This window comes from Rhipicephalus sanguineus, chromosome 10 (assembly GCF_013339695.2).
Source record: "Rhipicephalus sanguineus isolate Rsan-2018 chromosome 10, BIME_Rsan_1.4, whole genome shotgun sequence".
Classification (NCBI taxonomy): Eukaryota; Metazoa; Arthropoda; class Arachnida; order Ixodida; family Ixodidae; genus Rhipicephalus; species Rhipicephalus sanguineus.
The window spans coordinates 20,462,216-20,478,469 of NC_051185.1; the positions used below are offsets into that span (position 1 = coordinate 20,462,216).

At 46.2% G+C, this 16,254-nt stretch overlaps 1 protein-coding gene across 1 annotated transcript in view; it reads left to right on the plus strand.

The window, feature by feature from the left end:
• LOC119372391 (otoferlin) overlaps window positions 1-16,254 on the plus strand; it is a 132,804-nt gene that overhangs the window by 12,138 nt on the left and 104,412 nt on the right. The window contains exon 2 of the mRNA XM_049419902.1: window positions 15,256-15,374. Coding sequence (XP_049275859.1) covers window positions 15,256-15,374 — 119 coding nt within the window. The remainder of the gene's footprint in view (window positions 1-15,255; window positions 15,375-16,254) is intronic.

The following is a 16,254-nucleotide window of genomic DNA, read 5'->3' on the forward strand; positions in this document are numbered from 1 at the left end:
CTAGCGTTACGACTGGTTACGCACTACGACAACGACAACTGCGAGGGACGAACGGGTGCCGCCTTAAAGAGCTTCGCCCCTAAAAAAGAGCTATTCTGCTCCCGCTTCGACGCCTCGCTCAGTCATCTGGAAAAGCCGAAAAGGAGATGGGAAAAAATGTTGCAGGGATATGATATGGGGAGGATAGCCTGGTTGACAGATAGACATATGTACAAACAACATTGTCATAAATTGAAGTGCATAGAGAGAGAGGTAAACACAGACACAAACCAGCGCAGATATACTCGCAGAAGTGATTGATGTGGTTAAGAACACATTAGATAGATAGATAGATAGATAGATAGATAGATAGATAGATAGATAGATAGATAGATAGATAGATAGATAGATAGATAGATAGATAGATAGATAGATAGATAGATAGATAGATAGATAGATAGATAGATAGATAGATAGCACAGCTGGTATTTGCTTTTATTCACCTGTATGTGGAAAGAGGACCTTTAGCACCTTGAAAGAGAATGTAAACACGCAAAGCATAAATGACTTCATTGCGCGCAGATTGCTCCCATTCTGCAGTGACGATCACGTCAATTTTGGTTCGCACACAAAGTTTAGTTCTTGTCCCAGTAAACTGTCACCGTAATTTTTGTTTGAAGCGGAACCTACGTAAACCTGCGAGTCTAAACCGGAAGCAGCATGTGATTTTCGATGTTTCTCGTCTTGCAAAACACACCTTCATATATATTTTTTAGTTATGGTTGACATGAAATGAAATCTGGCTCTGAAAAAGGCATACGGCTTGTGCATGCACCACAATTCAGTCGAACGCGAAACGCTCGAGAACTCAACGTCACACTCGGATGTGACGTTGAGTGAACCACTCATGATGGCGAAAGCATCCTCTTTTCCAGCATCCGTACATTTGACTTTGAATTTGATAGGCAAGTAACGTGCGCACAGCTGGCAGTCGCGCAACGTGCGCCAAAACACATTTCTTTAGTGCAGCCAGCCCTCACCTGCTTTCGCGAGAAATATTTTTTTCCCTTCACTTCCTGCTACCGATGCGCGTACAACGTTTCCATTAGGCGGGCGCATCAGCAGACGAAGCACGAATTGAGGGAAAACATAGCCGAGTACTCAGACAGTGATCTCCAACGGAGCAAGCTACACCTGCTCCCGCCTACATCGAATGCACTGGCACCCTTATTGAACAATCAACCCAGGCCTCTCACTGGTGAGAGTCTCTCCGCAACAAACTCTCGAAGCTTGCCTCCGAAACACTTTCTCCTATTCATCTCTCTGCCTCTGGAGTGTGTGGGTGTCTCCAATAATACGCAACACTGGTTGTTATCGTTCTCCAGCGTTTTCTTTCTTTTCTTTCTGCCTTTTCGGTAAGAGGCACTCGAAAGGGAGGCTCGTGCCTACAGCGCATGGCTGGGTATTGAGGCCAAAATTCGATTGCCGAGCCTACGTTAGGAGCGCCGCTCTCTCGCGCGCGTGCGCAGTCAGGTCAGTGCCTCCTGCATGCCTGGTTGCCCAAGAATCCGGCAGACAAAGAGGTTATTAGGAAATGCGGAGAGTTAGTCTCCGCGGAAGAGCACATATTTAATGATTTCCCCGTGTTGAAGAGACAAATACTAGCTGATGCCATATCCGGGCGCCGACGTCTCTTGCTAATCATGAAGTAGAAGATGATGATGCCCTTCTATCACGTTCATTATAATGAATATCATGCCTTCATCCACCTGAGCTACAATTGTAAGAAAGTGATGTGGAGAAGGCGAGGAAAGGAAGACTAAGCAAGTCAGACGAATACAAAAGAGTTCACAGGAACCTTTAGTGATGGTCCTAATCAGAGTTTCACGTTGTGCAAGCCATATGGTGTGCTAATGCTTGCAGCTTTTCGAAGTGCTGTCTTATGAAAGCAGGAGAGGGTGGTGAGTTAGGAGGCACCCGTGTGTACAATGCACACTGATTAAGTTAATTGCTCTATCTGATTCGTCCACCCTTATTGTCTGTTAGACGCAGGTCGTTGTAACTAGCGAAAAGCACGATCCCCATGTTTCCCTTATTCTGCTCTGAAACTCATCTAGGCTCAGTCACTCCCACGCTCACTCAGACACAATCAGCCCGTCACTGGCTCACACACTCACAAAATCACTCACACACACACAACTCACTCGCTCACTGACACACACTCAACTCGCTCACTGACGCACACTCAATTGACACACTGAACTCACGCTTTCACAGCCCCAACTCACACGCTCAATTCACACCCCCAACTCACTCACTCACTCACTCACTCACTCACTCACTCACTCACTCACTCACTCACTCACTCACTCACTCACTCACTCACTCACTCACTCACTCACTCACTCACTCACTCACTCACTCACTCACTCACTCACTCACTCACTCACTCACTCACTCACTCACTCACTCACTCACTCACTCACTCACTCACTCACTGTCATTCACATGTTCTCTCACTCACACCTGCCATGGTAGTACAGTGGTTTAGTGTTTTCGGCTACTAAATGGAAAGTCGAGGGTTCGATCCCGTCCGGCCGCTGCGGTCGCATTTCGATGGAGGCGAAGTGCCGCAGGCTCGTATACCCTGCGATGTCAATGCGCACTAAATAACACCAAATTGACAAAATTTCCGGAGCCCTCCGCTACGGCGTGCCTCATAATCATATCTTGGTTTTGGCACATCAGAACGCAGATATTATAATTATTTTATTGCGCTGATTACCTGGCTCACAATCGCGCAGAAAAAGTGTACACTGACTCTCCAGTCATAGGCGTTCGCAGGGTTCCCCATTAGGGCGGGCAAAACTTCCTCACCCCCCCCGCCCCCCCCCCCCCCCGCCTCCCTTTGGTTGGTCGAATTCAAAAGACAGTATTCTTCACAGTGGGTGAAAAAAAAAATGAACGTGAAGCTACGATGTGCTCCTTACAATGACTTGCCTTTGGGCCCTGGCTTCTCGGGAGTAAAGATGGGTAATAAACAGTTCTTGGAATGCAACATCAGGGGCCTTCGGTCGCCATTTCCATCAGTAACCTGCATGGCAATAACGCTACTCTGTAAACAATGACGGCACATGTACTACTGAGTAAAAGTATGGGGAAGGCTTGGCGCCCCCTTAGGTGAGTAGGGTGGGCATGGGTGCAGACCGCCATTCCCCCGTGCGCGCGCCTATGTCCTCACGTACGCACTCTCATGAAACGCTTGCGAAACCGTTCCCTTTCCTTTGCTGACCGCGTCCCGTTCGCTCACGTCCACTACCTCATACATAGGCGCGCGCGCAACTGCACGAACGCTACCGGGAGCGTGCGCAGAAAAAAGCAATGCGCCAGCCTCTGCTGTACCGCCGGAGGCGGCACGTCCGTCCATTTCCCCAGACACCGCGGCGTCCTCTTCTGCGCATGCTCAGTCCTTTGCACTTGCGCCGCCGCGTTCGTTGAGTCAACAAGCAAGAGCCGAAGAGGTGTAGTTGAGAGAAAAGGTGGTGACGGGGCATTCCGCCGGGATGCACTCGCTAACTGCGTTAGTTAGGCAACCACGACGCCAGCGGCGAAGAGAGTAGCGCGAACGTCTTCTGAGAGGTTTATTTACTATTATCATTTTCATTGCGGAATGACTTTCCGAGAAGATATGGCGCAAGATCTTCGAGAGGCTTCTTGGAATTTAGAGGAAGTAGGAGAGAGCTAGTCGCGCTGAGTATTATTTATTTTAGCGGACAAAAGAAATTGAATAGTATCGCGCAGGAACTATCAACGATGGTTTTTAAATTGGAAGCGAACAGCCTCTCGCTTTTAGAAATTTATTCGCGTTTTCAGAAGGTATGACGAAACGGAATGTGCGCGCTTTTATTCAGAGCATTACGTTGCGTTTTGTATTATGCCGCAATTCCGTCGATAAGAGAACCGATAACCACCACATCTGTTAGCTTTCTTGCAGCCACTTCACGGGATAGGAGGGAGGAGCAAGATGGCGGTAGGAGTATAGCCGCTGTTTAAATTGAGAGCCTCAGAGATGACTCACACTAGGTGATAGAAACGGATCTCAAAGGCTATGTTCTTTTTCTGCTTCCGCACACCGGAAGCGGTTCGGGAGCCAGACACACGTCATAGAGGCCATTTGTGAAGCATCTGTTGAGACTACTTGCTTTTATCCCCGCATCAGCGTTTAGAGAGCGCATACGTAACCATGACAGCAGTCATCTCTTGTCAGCGCGGTCAGCGCAGTTATAGTGTTGCTTTGGTTATGTACCAGCTGACACACCTCGGAAAAAGCAAAACACAATGTGTTTTCGAACGTGGTTGTAAGCAAAAGGTTCCAGCCAGGGTTACGGATACGCCTTCTCACTTCTTCCGGCCTTCTTTTTCTGCCTATCGTCGTAACACTTCCCGAGCAAGTGGGCTTTCCTCGAAACCTGGACTTCAAGCAAGGCTAGCTATTATACCAGTCGAAGTAGGGCCTACAATATCCGTGGAAGCTGAACGGTTTCAGCGCCAGAGTTGAACCTACAGCGATTTCAGAACGAAACTCGTTGGTCCGTGGATAGACTCCTACACCGCAGCACGCGGCCCCGGCCGTGTTCATCAAAACAGAACGCCGCGATAAATTTCTCTCTGCTACGAGCGAACGCGACTCTCAGGAACGTCACGTCGTTCGTCTCAAGAGAAGGAGGAGGAGGAAATATGGAAGCAGGCAATTCCCGTCGACGAGTAGTTCTGAAGGGAAGCTGAAGCACTGTCTGAAAAAAAAAAACGACTTTGGAGTGTGTAATCACAGTTTAATCCCTGCTGAATTCTAAAACCCATGTGAGAGTTCTGAAAAGTGCGCGCAAATAGCATTTTTTGGCACACAAAAAAAACGCCAGGCCTGCGCTAAAACCGCAGCACAGTCACAGCGAAAGCTGGAAGAGCGGCGTTTCTAGAGCCCGTTAAGTTCTCTTGGGGCTACAATACAAGTACACTAGAAAGGTACCCACTACGCCATAAATCACAATTTTTGTGAAGTTTGGAAGCACCTACTAAGCCATTATTCGTCATTCTGCGGAGAAGCGAGGCACCAGCTACACGTCTGTAAGGCATTATGTGCACTTTGTTCACGCGACGACTGATGACGATGAAGAATTATGGCTCAGCCCTTTGTAATGGGTTGGAATCTTTAAACGGCCCACCAGTTATGTAATTTGCATTGGGTGACGCCCGGTCGCTATTTCCCTCTCCCGTCATGCTGTATAACATACGTTGACGTGGGAAAGAGACGGGGGGAGGGGGGGGGGGAGCGAAGAACTTTACTGAGACCCCGAGGAAATGGATCATACGCTTATGGGCTTCCTTGGCAACCAATACAAGTGCCCTTGCGAGGAACCCACTACGCTATAAATCATTGTAATTTTACTGAGACCCAGAGGAAGTGTATCATGCGCTTATGGGCTTCCTTGGCAACCAATCCAAGTGCACTTGCGAGGAACCCACTACGCTATAAAAATTGTAATTTTTGAGAAGTAGGCCAGCAGGCACTCTGCCATTTTTTGTCATTCTACGGAGAGCGTTGGTACCTGCTAAACCCATGTAAGGCATTATGCGCACTTTGTTGATGCTGTGCCTGATGATGAAGAATTATGGCAGGGTCCTTTGTAATGGGTTGGAAGCATTCAACAACCTGCTCGTTGCGCAATTCGCATTGTGTGACGCCTGGTTACAGAATTCGCGTTGTGCTACGCTTGGTGCTTATTTTACTCTTCTACCACGCTATATTGCATATGCTAATGTGGTTCCTTCCCGACATGAAGCCTGTATAGGACCTTTTAGCAAAGCATTTTCAAGCACCGGTATGGCTCAGAGGTTGAATACTGGGCTCCCACGCAGAGGACCCAGGTTCGAACCTCGTTCCATCCTGGAATTTTTTTCTTATTTAGTTTTTTTTCTTATTTCGAGCGATACTGGTTACGGACACCGGCGGCGGCGGCGGCGGACAACTACGGCGCCAAAAACGGCCGGTGAAATGATCTCATAACAGCTTTCGCTGTAAAAGAAAAGCAGTGGTTGTGGCCGCAGGGCTTCTTGAGATGCTGAGCGAACGCGGTGACGTCATCTTCAATTTGCCGCGTCATCTGCAACAGCAGCACTGTCGATGCGTGCCATCCGCGATTAGTTGCGACAATGGCGCGCAGCCGGAGTTAATCACGGAGGCCACGGTTGAAGATACGAAAGACGCTTCTTCACATTGCGCTCGGCTGTTTGTCGCTATGGCAGGTATTGCAATCGAGCTGCAGAACATTCGGCGTCTCTATACTTAACTTCAGCGACCGGCAGATAAACAGCGCTCTCGCATTTTGGATCAGTAAGTGGAGGGAGCCTTACGTCGGAGTGAGCGCGGCTCCACCAAAGGAACTGAATATGAAGTAGTTCCGGTTAGTTCGTTTCCACGCCCACACTTTCAGCGCGCTCGCGTGGGCAGAGCAAGGCAAACATTGCTTTCGCGTATTCTAAAGCTCCTGCTGCACGAACTACGAAAAGAAATCACAATGTAATCGACGACAATGTCGGTCATTGTTAACCACGAAGATTTACAGAATGTTAAAACTGCTTCAGCTTCCCTTGAAAGGGCCACTAAACCACTCCGAGTTCGAAAACGAGAGAGTGGTTTTCTTTCACGCCTTCACTACCCTTCCTAAAGGTACTATGCCCTCCTCGCCACTTATTTCTTCATGAAACACGTGGACAATATCAGCGCTAAGCGCTGAGCCTCTCAGGATTTCGCGCTTTTCGGCTAAACGCTGTTATCTTCGCCTGCGCAGTCGCAAACGCATAAAACGATGGAAGATCAGTTGATCACGCACGATAGTCATGCGAGAGAAGGCAGAACGGCCGTACGAATACGTGGTAAAGCAGGGTAGGAGGCAATGCACGACTGATAGCCCTCGTTATATGGACAAATCGAGAGCTTATTTCCTTGTGACGTCACGTGAACAGATTGCTGGCGTCACGGGTTGTGCCGAAAAGATGGGAAACGCCAGCAGCAAATGACGCGCATTCGTTTTTCGTATTTTGAGAGCTTGTTTAGGGGCGCTTTAAGTAAAGCCAACAAGAAACGAGTTAGCATTGGCCTCGCTTATATACTTCGCTCGTTTGAGGATAGACGCGGAAACCGTTTTGTGCATTTACATTTGTCTTGACGCTTCTCCTCTCTAAATATTAAACGCGTCCCATTCGCGGCTTTAAAGTTTCAAAAGGCTGTTACGGGTAGCGATGCGTGAGATGAAAAAATAAATAAATAAAGGAGACAAGAAATAAAGAAACAAAGCGTATCTCAGAATGGGCGTCTACGTATGGGACTCGTGCGGAAGTTGGAAGTATCGCAAAACAAGGTCTCGCTTCGTCGCTGACAAGAGCGACGAAAATTGAGAATTCTCGGAGTAAAAATTCCGCGGGCGTCGTTTTTAAAGAAACGGAACGGCACGGCAACAGATGTTCCGAGCTGATGGGAAAATAGCGCAAGAGACTAAGCGCGTGTTGAGATGCAGCGGCCGGGGCGATTGCGATCGCTTTCGTGAAAAAAAAAATGATTAGGATGGTGAGTCGTAATGGTCTGAAGTTAGGAAAGACGCTTATTTCCGCAGCACATGAGGGTACACAGAGCAGCATCCTGAGGGTGGGGATGGGGGTGTGAAAGATAAAAGAAGGGACGTTTTCTGTTGTAACACTGCACATGCGACAGAACATGCTTCTGTTGTCACGACAAAAATATTCGGTGCAGAACAGAGAAATCTGTCGCCGCAGCAGGAGTTTGTAGTAACTACAGCAAAATCTTGTTGCGAGAACAGAAAGTTCTGTAGTACTCAAGGCAAGTTCTGTTGTGATTTTCAACCGGGTTCCACCACCTCATTTTAAGGCAAAATCCTTAGATACCTCAACGAACCCGAAAAGTGACCATCGGCGCCATCGGCATCAACAGGAAGTGATGCAAGAAATCATCATCATGTAATTACGTCCACTCGACGTCAGATATTGCAAAAATTTTTGACGCCATTACAACGCCGTGATGATGTCACGAAGACGTAACGTGACGTGAAGTCACACGATGACGTCATCACCTGGTCGCCTGGTCATCATCGTCATCGTCGGCTGTTAAAAGGTGGGCCGATCTCGTAGGCACTGCAAAACCACGTGAGATGCAGAAAGCTTGCAACGTCTCCGATCCCAGAGGCAGTGCGAAACCCCGTTAAGTGAAGAAAGAAGTCGGGTGGGAGGAGGGGATCAGTACAATCCACTGAGAAGAAAAGAAAGAAGATGGCTTCCGCGTTGGATTAGTCTTAGACGAATGCATGAGAGACCACGTGAACATCTTTTTTATATGAACACGTATATCGGGCGCCAAGTCGGGGACCATCTTTATGAATATTTCAAGGGGAGGCTTTAGAGCAAATGTTTACGATTTAGAGTAGTACGTATCATACTATGGGGGCGCGTTTAGCCGTGCCGATTTCTTGCTGGGATATTCGTATTCTGCGCTAGGACGCGTCTGTAGTTATACGTTTAAAAAAAGATCCAACAAGCTCCAACAATACTGCAAATGAACCCCGCGTTACGACATCTGAGTTCCCTTTTTGCCAGTACCAGACACTCAGTGTTCCATATTACAATTCATTTCTCAAGTCCCTTCTTTGTAACTGCCATTGTGAGCTTCCTGTACATGCTTCTGTCACAGTGAACAACGCATTGCATTGGCGCGCCCCCAATACCACGCTCAACCGGTCTTGCATTTCGTGACTCCCGTGTCATTTATACCCAGTAGGTTGAGCAACCCTCCCAAAATGAGTTGCGTGCACCACGCTTCGGTGCAGCAGAGCGAAGCAGGTTATATCCAGTCGTCATTGCAGCAAGAGTCGTAGCATTGCTGTTTTTTTTTATTCCGCAGACCAGTTGCTCGTGCACGCTATTAAGCGAGGTACACTAACGTGCTAGTGCGCAACGTCACTGCGACTAAATTTAACGTCACACGCGGAACTCGCGCGTTCGTAGTTAAGGCGTTGTTTCATTTTGTCACATCGGTACTGTCACAACAAGCTTATTCCTTTTTTTGATGCTTGTGACACTTAAAAAACATCTGGAGTCGACCCATTAGCGTTCACATAGGTGTCTGGTAGTAGCACTCTCACGTTGGCGTTTGTGTGCACTGGTGTATTCCTTGAATTAACGTGGCCTCTGAGATTCAAAGGTGATCTCAGAGGCCACGTAGAAATAAGCGCGTGGTTGAGTTCTGATCCGCCAGGTGCCGCAACGATCCCAGCTGCCCTAGAGTTACTGTATATGCTACCTTTAGGTAGAAGAGTTGCGCATAGGTCCGCCATCTTGCCCGCCGTGGCATCCACGCTAAGCAGGAAAGCCACCTCTCTGGAATGTAGGAGCCGACGCGGCTGCTGTTGTTGCTGCTGTCCTCTCGGCCCAGCGGCTCCGTGCACCTTCTCGTTCGTTCATAATGTGTCGCTGGCGCAATGACGTTCGATTCGAAAAAAAAAGGAAAGCTCGGAGAAACAATAATTTGAGATGGAACAGGTGGAGATGGAACACTATCGCAAGTGATACTTTTGTTTTAAATGGCAATTAGAAAAAGTGTGACGGTCACGATTCTGGACCAATTAAATTCAGCCTAATTATTTGTTTCACGTAGTTTTTGATGCAGCGCTTCAAAAGATTAAGTGAATAGCTCGAGAAAACAAGTGCTAAAATTATCACTGTGTTTTACAAATAGCGCAAGCTAACGAGAATTTCGCGTACGTCTAGGTAGATGTGGCATATAATAAACACTCGGTCATGCTTCAAACTTTTATGCCGCACAGTGCTCGGAATGAATCATGCTGTTTTGATAAACCTGTAAGGTTCATGTTCACACACATCGCCTCCTTCACAAAGTCACTCGAGCATATTTTTACCGTTTGGTCCCGTTCGATTTTTAATCAACCTTTGACTAGTGAGAGAGAAGCGATAAATATCCTGTTCGTTATCGCCGGCTTCTGACGTTTCGTGCGCAGTAGCCACTTGAGACGGTGACGGACGACGGAGACAGACTTGCCAGATGGAATCGAGAAGAAGGCCTTTCCGTGCTCTTGTCGGTTCGTGCAGTGGGGGGCGCAGCATCCTGTCATTGTCGCAACTTCGCAACGCTGAGTCAGGGCGCTGCGCCATGCAGACGTTCGCAAAAACGGACAGCAGAAGACACCACCACAGCAACGACAAACAATTCGAACTCAGCTGGACCGTGTTGCGCTTCGCCGGACGGCTTGATTTGGCTTGATACAGCGGTGGTGGCGCGGCGATCGCCAGCACCCGCGCGGCCGTGAAGTTGGCTTTCCCTAAAACGGATGCTTTTTGCGCACGTGAGCGCGCTGGGCGAATGGTGGCGCGAGCGGCGAGTTCTATCAGAGGCGCAACTCTGCTACTTAAAGGTAGCATATACAGTAACTCTAAGCTGCCCACAAGAAAACCGTGTGCTCTCTTTACGAACTAAATGGATTAATTTTCATTAATTATCATGACAGTTAACTGGCCCTTATGTTAAGTAAACTTATGTTCCGATTGTTCAACACTGTTTTTAGTCTTATTTCACAGAGTTGTTTCGAATTGTTCTCACAGATTGCTCAACATTTTCTTTTGTACGATCCACTCCTGCCTATGGCTTGTAAAACAAGTTGGCAGTATTAAATAAATAAATAAATAAATAAATAAATAAATAAATAAATAAATAAATAAATAAATATGTATTCAATATAAGTCGTGAACCAGAACCATTGATTTCGTACTAGTGTTACCATTTAAAACACATTTTCTGAATATTCGGGAAACCGGAAGTAAATGCTCGATCGGAAGTGCTTGGAAGAGAAACAACGGCGTCACTCGATGCACGTGCCACTAAAGAACAAAACAAAGAAATGATAGAGCCCTGGTATGTTTGCTGAGCTACTGGAATACAAACGCGGTATGCAGATTGGCGTTTCCCGAAATGGCCGCATTATGGAGCGCTTGTTCCAGCCTGTCGTAATCTAGGATAAAACACGCGAGAAAACGACACAGCAAAAAAAAAAAAAAATACACGAGTTTCATTGATTGTGTATATTTGCACACCATTATATGGAAGACTTTCTCGCGTGTCAGGCTTATAATATATGAATTGATTATGCTGCTTGGGCCCGAAAGCCCAGCAGGAAGCCCGGAAAAAACGGTGCCGTTTGTAACAACTGAGGCCGGTTCAATTCGATGCACGACTTAAAAAAGGAAATTGGTTTGCTCACCTATGTTGAAGCTCGAACTAAAAGTGTCACTGCCGATTAATTAAGGTCGCGAGTTAACCTTAATCAAACCTTTTCACTTGCGGGGCAATCGACCTCCTGTTCTCGTCAATTCAATAGAGTTGTATATAATTTAGTACCCAGTTCTTGAGTTCACTGGCTTCACGTCCTTGAAAAGTATTTTGAGTCGCGTTCTATACAGGGTGTCCCAATTATCACGCAGCACGATTTAAAAAAAAAAGAGCAACATCGTTACGCGAAGCACACTTAGTGCATATTGTTCCCAGTATACTGTAGTAGCCACTACTAATTTTTTCGTTAATGAGGTTTAGTTAATTAGTCTTCATCATGTTTCTAACTCGAGAAGTACTCACCTAATCATGAAAATGTCAATGAGGAGTATGTATGTATGCTGAAATGACATCTAACTGCGTAAACACCACAAATTCTGCGTAAACACCACAACATGCTTATGCAGAGCGAACGCCTTAGAAGAGCCTTTCCAGAACCACCACGTGTAGTCTACAGACGAGGCAAAAATTTTCGGGATTTCTTAACTTCCTCTAAAACCAAACAGAACAATAACGCTCGGACGGTTGGTTGCCATCCTTGTAGAAAACCCCGCTGTAAAGTATGTGCGCACATCACCACGACAACACTGGCAGCCAGCACTGCGACTAACTTCAAGTTCAAAATTAGGGGCTATTTCACTTGCGATACTGCAAATGTGGTATATTTGCTAGAATGCTCAATCTGTCATGTACAATACATAGGTCAAGCCGAAACAGCTTTTCGATACTGTTTTAATAGTCACAATGCTCATGTGCATGGCCTTCCTAACTTACCAATTTCAAGGCATGTCCCCGAGGGAGGTTATTCAATCAGTAACATTAGAGCTATAATACTGGAATCGGGTTTTAAATCACAAAATGAATGCGAAGTGAAAGATTCTTTCCTAATTCATAAATTCAAAACACTTTCTGACGGCGTGAACGATAGCCCGTGTAGGCTTAATTACTTCCATGTTGCCTTAGTAAATCGCTGTTTTGTGTTACTGGCTAGTGTCTATTTCTTGCACGATGTTACCCATTGTCTGTTATTACGTACAAAATGTCGGTAGCCTTTGTCGCTTCATGATTTTACTCGTTTCCCCTTTGCTTTGCGTGCTTTTTTATTTAGTTTGTTTTTATCTCTCTAAATTTTTTTCTTTTTTTAAAGGCCTGCTGAATGTCTTTCGGCTGCGATTATGCCGCTGCATTTATGCTCGAGTGAGCGATTGTGTGCGCAGTTTGTTATCTTGTAGACCTAGTTCATTGCACACAAGTTCTAGGGTATCTAATACGTGCCAATTCACTATTGTATAATGATACGCGTTTTGAGTTGTGCGTATACTATAGCCAAGTGCCTTTGGTGATGTATGATCTTGTTTCTTAAAGAAATGATAACGACTTAGCCTTGTGATACGCAAAGAGGCGACTTATGTATGTGCCCTGCGTGGCATCTGTAACCATTCACGCTGACGAAGGCAGGCCCTCCTGCACGTTTGTCGACCTCTTTTTATACTAATATATATATATATATATATATATATATATATATATATATATATATATATATATATATATATATATATATATATATATATATATATATATATATATATATATATATATATATAGTATTTTTAAGTCAGAAGGAAGTTTTGTCAGGAGAAGTCGACAACGAAGAAGTGCGCGTGTTATGGAATAAAACTATGGCGTATGATCCACGGCACGTCTGCCATGTTTGGCGTCATACATATATGTATCTTGCGTTCTGACCCCGCCCCGTGTCACGTTCGCATGATTTGCGACAGTGTGTGTATACTTGTATGTGTTACGGGAACGTGTCTTAAACTCGATCGCAATGTGCAAATTTAAGCTTTGACAGAGGCCGTTCCCCGCTCGAAACGTCAGCATACGTGTTATGTTTTACTACACGGACTTTGTAATCACACGCACACATGATATATATATATATATATATATATATATATATATATATATATATATATATATATATATATATATAGTGGTCTTTCTACTTATTTGTGCCTCGCCTTTATGCAGGCCACCTGGCGCATTCCCAGAATTTATTACCGCGGGCTCCCAACGTCATTCGGCCGCTCCAAATAGGGCCACTTCTCCATTTCGTAGCGCTATACTTTTTTAGCGGGTGCTCGGCGTAATCTCGCTAATGGAGTCACGTGCTTCGTTGCGTCGTTTATATAACAATAACAACAACTACGAAAAAAAGAAAAATAAACAAGAGCAAACGAGGGCGCGTTGCCGAGGCCCCGAACTATAGAAAATGTGTGAGCAACGTTCGCTCCGCCTGTCTGCATGTAATGAAAAATATCAAGAGCGACGAGCGGTGTAAGCGTTATTTTGTTCGCTACTTAATTTTACAGGTCAGCTTTTACGGTACCGGATTTAGAGTGCAATAGCGCTTGGGGGTGAGCTGTGTTTCGATAGGCTTTTTGCGCGTTGTCGAAAATGGTATGGGTGTAGACGATGTTGAGAAGCTATAATGCGCGTGTCGTAGTTAGTACAGTCGGCCGCAAAATAATATGGACCGCGCTAGCGCTTGCCGAAATTGCTGTCTGCGCCGTCTATATTCCATTTCATACGTCAGGTGCAACGCTATGGAATCTAGCGAGACTTCTTGCAGTGGATGCGTTCGCGCCAAGAAATAGTTTAATTGTTTTACCGACCGTAATGCGACCCTTTTTGTCGTTTTTAGATTGAGTAATAAATGAAGATGCTTTGTGCTTTAGAAATAAAGAAACCACGTTATTTATACGGTGGCTAATAGGTTGTTCTGGATCGCATAGCGCCTCTTTGTTTTCGTATCGTCGCCTCCGCGATCAGTTCCGGTAGCGCGAAGACGGAACCAATCGCGGAGGCCACGTGTACAACGACGAAATTCAAGCGCGAGACGCGTGGGCTTGCATATTTTGCTGATTGAACTTCTTAAGTAGCTTCCACAGGGTTTAACCTGATGTATCAAACGGAGTTTAGTGGCGAGCCGTCAGCTGTCGAGAAAATCACTCTGCCGAATGCGATGCGATGCGATGCGACAACGAGGCGAGCCGCAGGGAGGAGGCGGGGCCTCTGGATTAATTTTGACCAACTGGTGTTCCTTCACCTGAGCCTTGGCCCCGCCACGGTGGTCTAGTGGTTATGGCGCTCGGCTGCTGACCCGAAGGTCGCGGGATCGAATCCCGGCTGCGGCGGCTGCATTTTCGATGGAGGCGAAAATGTGTGAGGCCCGTGTACCTAGATTTAGGTGCACGTTAAAGAACCCCAGGTGGTCGAAATTTCCGGAGCCCTCCACTACGGCGTCTCTCATAATCATATCGTGGTTTTGGGACGTTAAACCCCAGATATTATTATTATTATTATTATCACCTGAACCTTAACCTAGTACACAAGTGTTCTGTGTATTTATCCTCCATCGGGGTTTGGCCACCGTCGCTGGGAATAGAACACGCATTCTCGAGAGCTTTGCGGTGCAGCACCTTACTTACTACGCTACCACTACGGAAACCGCAGAACCCAAACCACTCAGTGTTTAAAGGCATGTAAACCCATTTAATGCTTTCTAGCCCGTCGGTATTCAACCCGCTATGTATTTAAAGACATGTAAACCTATTCAAAATGTTCTGCAGAACGCAGGCTAGCAGTGAGGTCACCCTGGATAAACATATATTTGCTAGTGTTGGCTAACTCTTGGCTAATGTCGGATAGTGTTAGCTACTGTTGGGTCAATGTTGGGTAACAGTGGGCTAATGTTGCCTTGTGCTTCCGGAGGATGTCAAGAGATGCTAATGCTTCGTATACACGGCAGTTTTTCTTAAGGAAATTCGTCGAAACACTTTTTTCGCTACTGTTGTTCGCAGATCGCTACCTGCAGCCATGAAAACCTTGGCCGTGGCGCTAAAGATCTCCAAGCAGCGTCCCTCAAGCGATGCCGAGGAGAGGGTCAAGCTAAAGGACGCAGAAGACACTGTACATTACGGTGAGTAAAGCATCACGAACGACGGCTGGTTCCCACAAAACGCAGTTTCCACGTCCTGCTTACTAGAAATACCTTAATTAAACGGAATCATACGGCGCTTAGTCTCTTCACTGCCGAACAAAGATTTAGGCGAGAAAAAGAGATGCAATTTGCAAAATCTCACTTGACGTGTTTACGCAAGTGGAAAAGAAAAAGTCATTGCGATAAAAGTTTCATTTACCGAGGGTAAAAACAGGTGTCCACAAGCGAGGACTTTAATTTCGAATATGGCGAAAACACCACCGATAAATGCGAAATATAGCTTTCACTGCTTTAAATATTTTTTAAATGATTCCCAAAGACCAATAGCATAACTGTTGTTCACACTAGCTCGTATAAAAACATTAATTGCAGACCTTAAAGCACTCAGGCCTAAGCAGCTGTGCGCTGCGGGATCTCCCCACAGCGATTTTCATTTGTTTACTCACTCTTGGAACATGGGTAAAGGACACCCTGAGGGACAAAGGCGCGAGTTTTCATTGACATTCAGCATTTTGCTGTTGGGTAATTTGCTTAAGAAGTCATGTCCACAAACGCAGGTAGAGAACAGGGTATAAGACGGCATGGAAGGAAGACAACCGAAACTTGGTCCTGCGTTAGGCGCCGTTCGATTTTCGTTCTAATGCTGAGTCACTTCACCAAGCCTGACTCTTGATGACGTCACTGTGTGGCCTTGCATAAGCGAGACGGGCTTACACGCGCTCCTACTTGCAACAGTCGAAAAGTGAATGCGTTTGCGCGATTGCGTTCTGTGCGTACGCGCTACTCTTGGGCGTAGTGCTTGTGTAGTTCATAGACGCATATTACAAAATGTCTGCACATGGAACGATGTCTACAACGT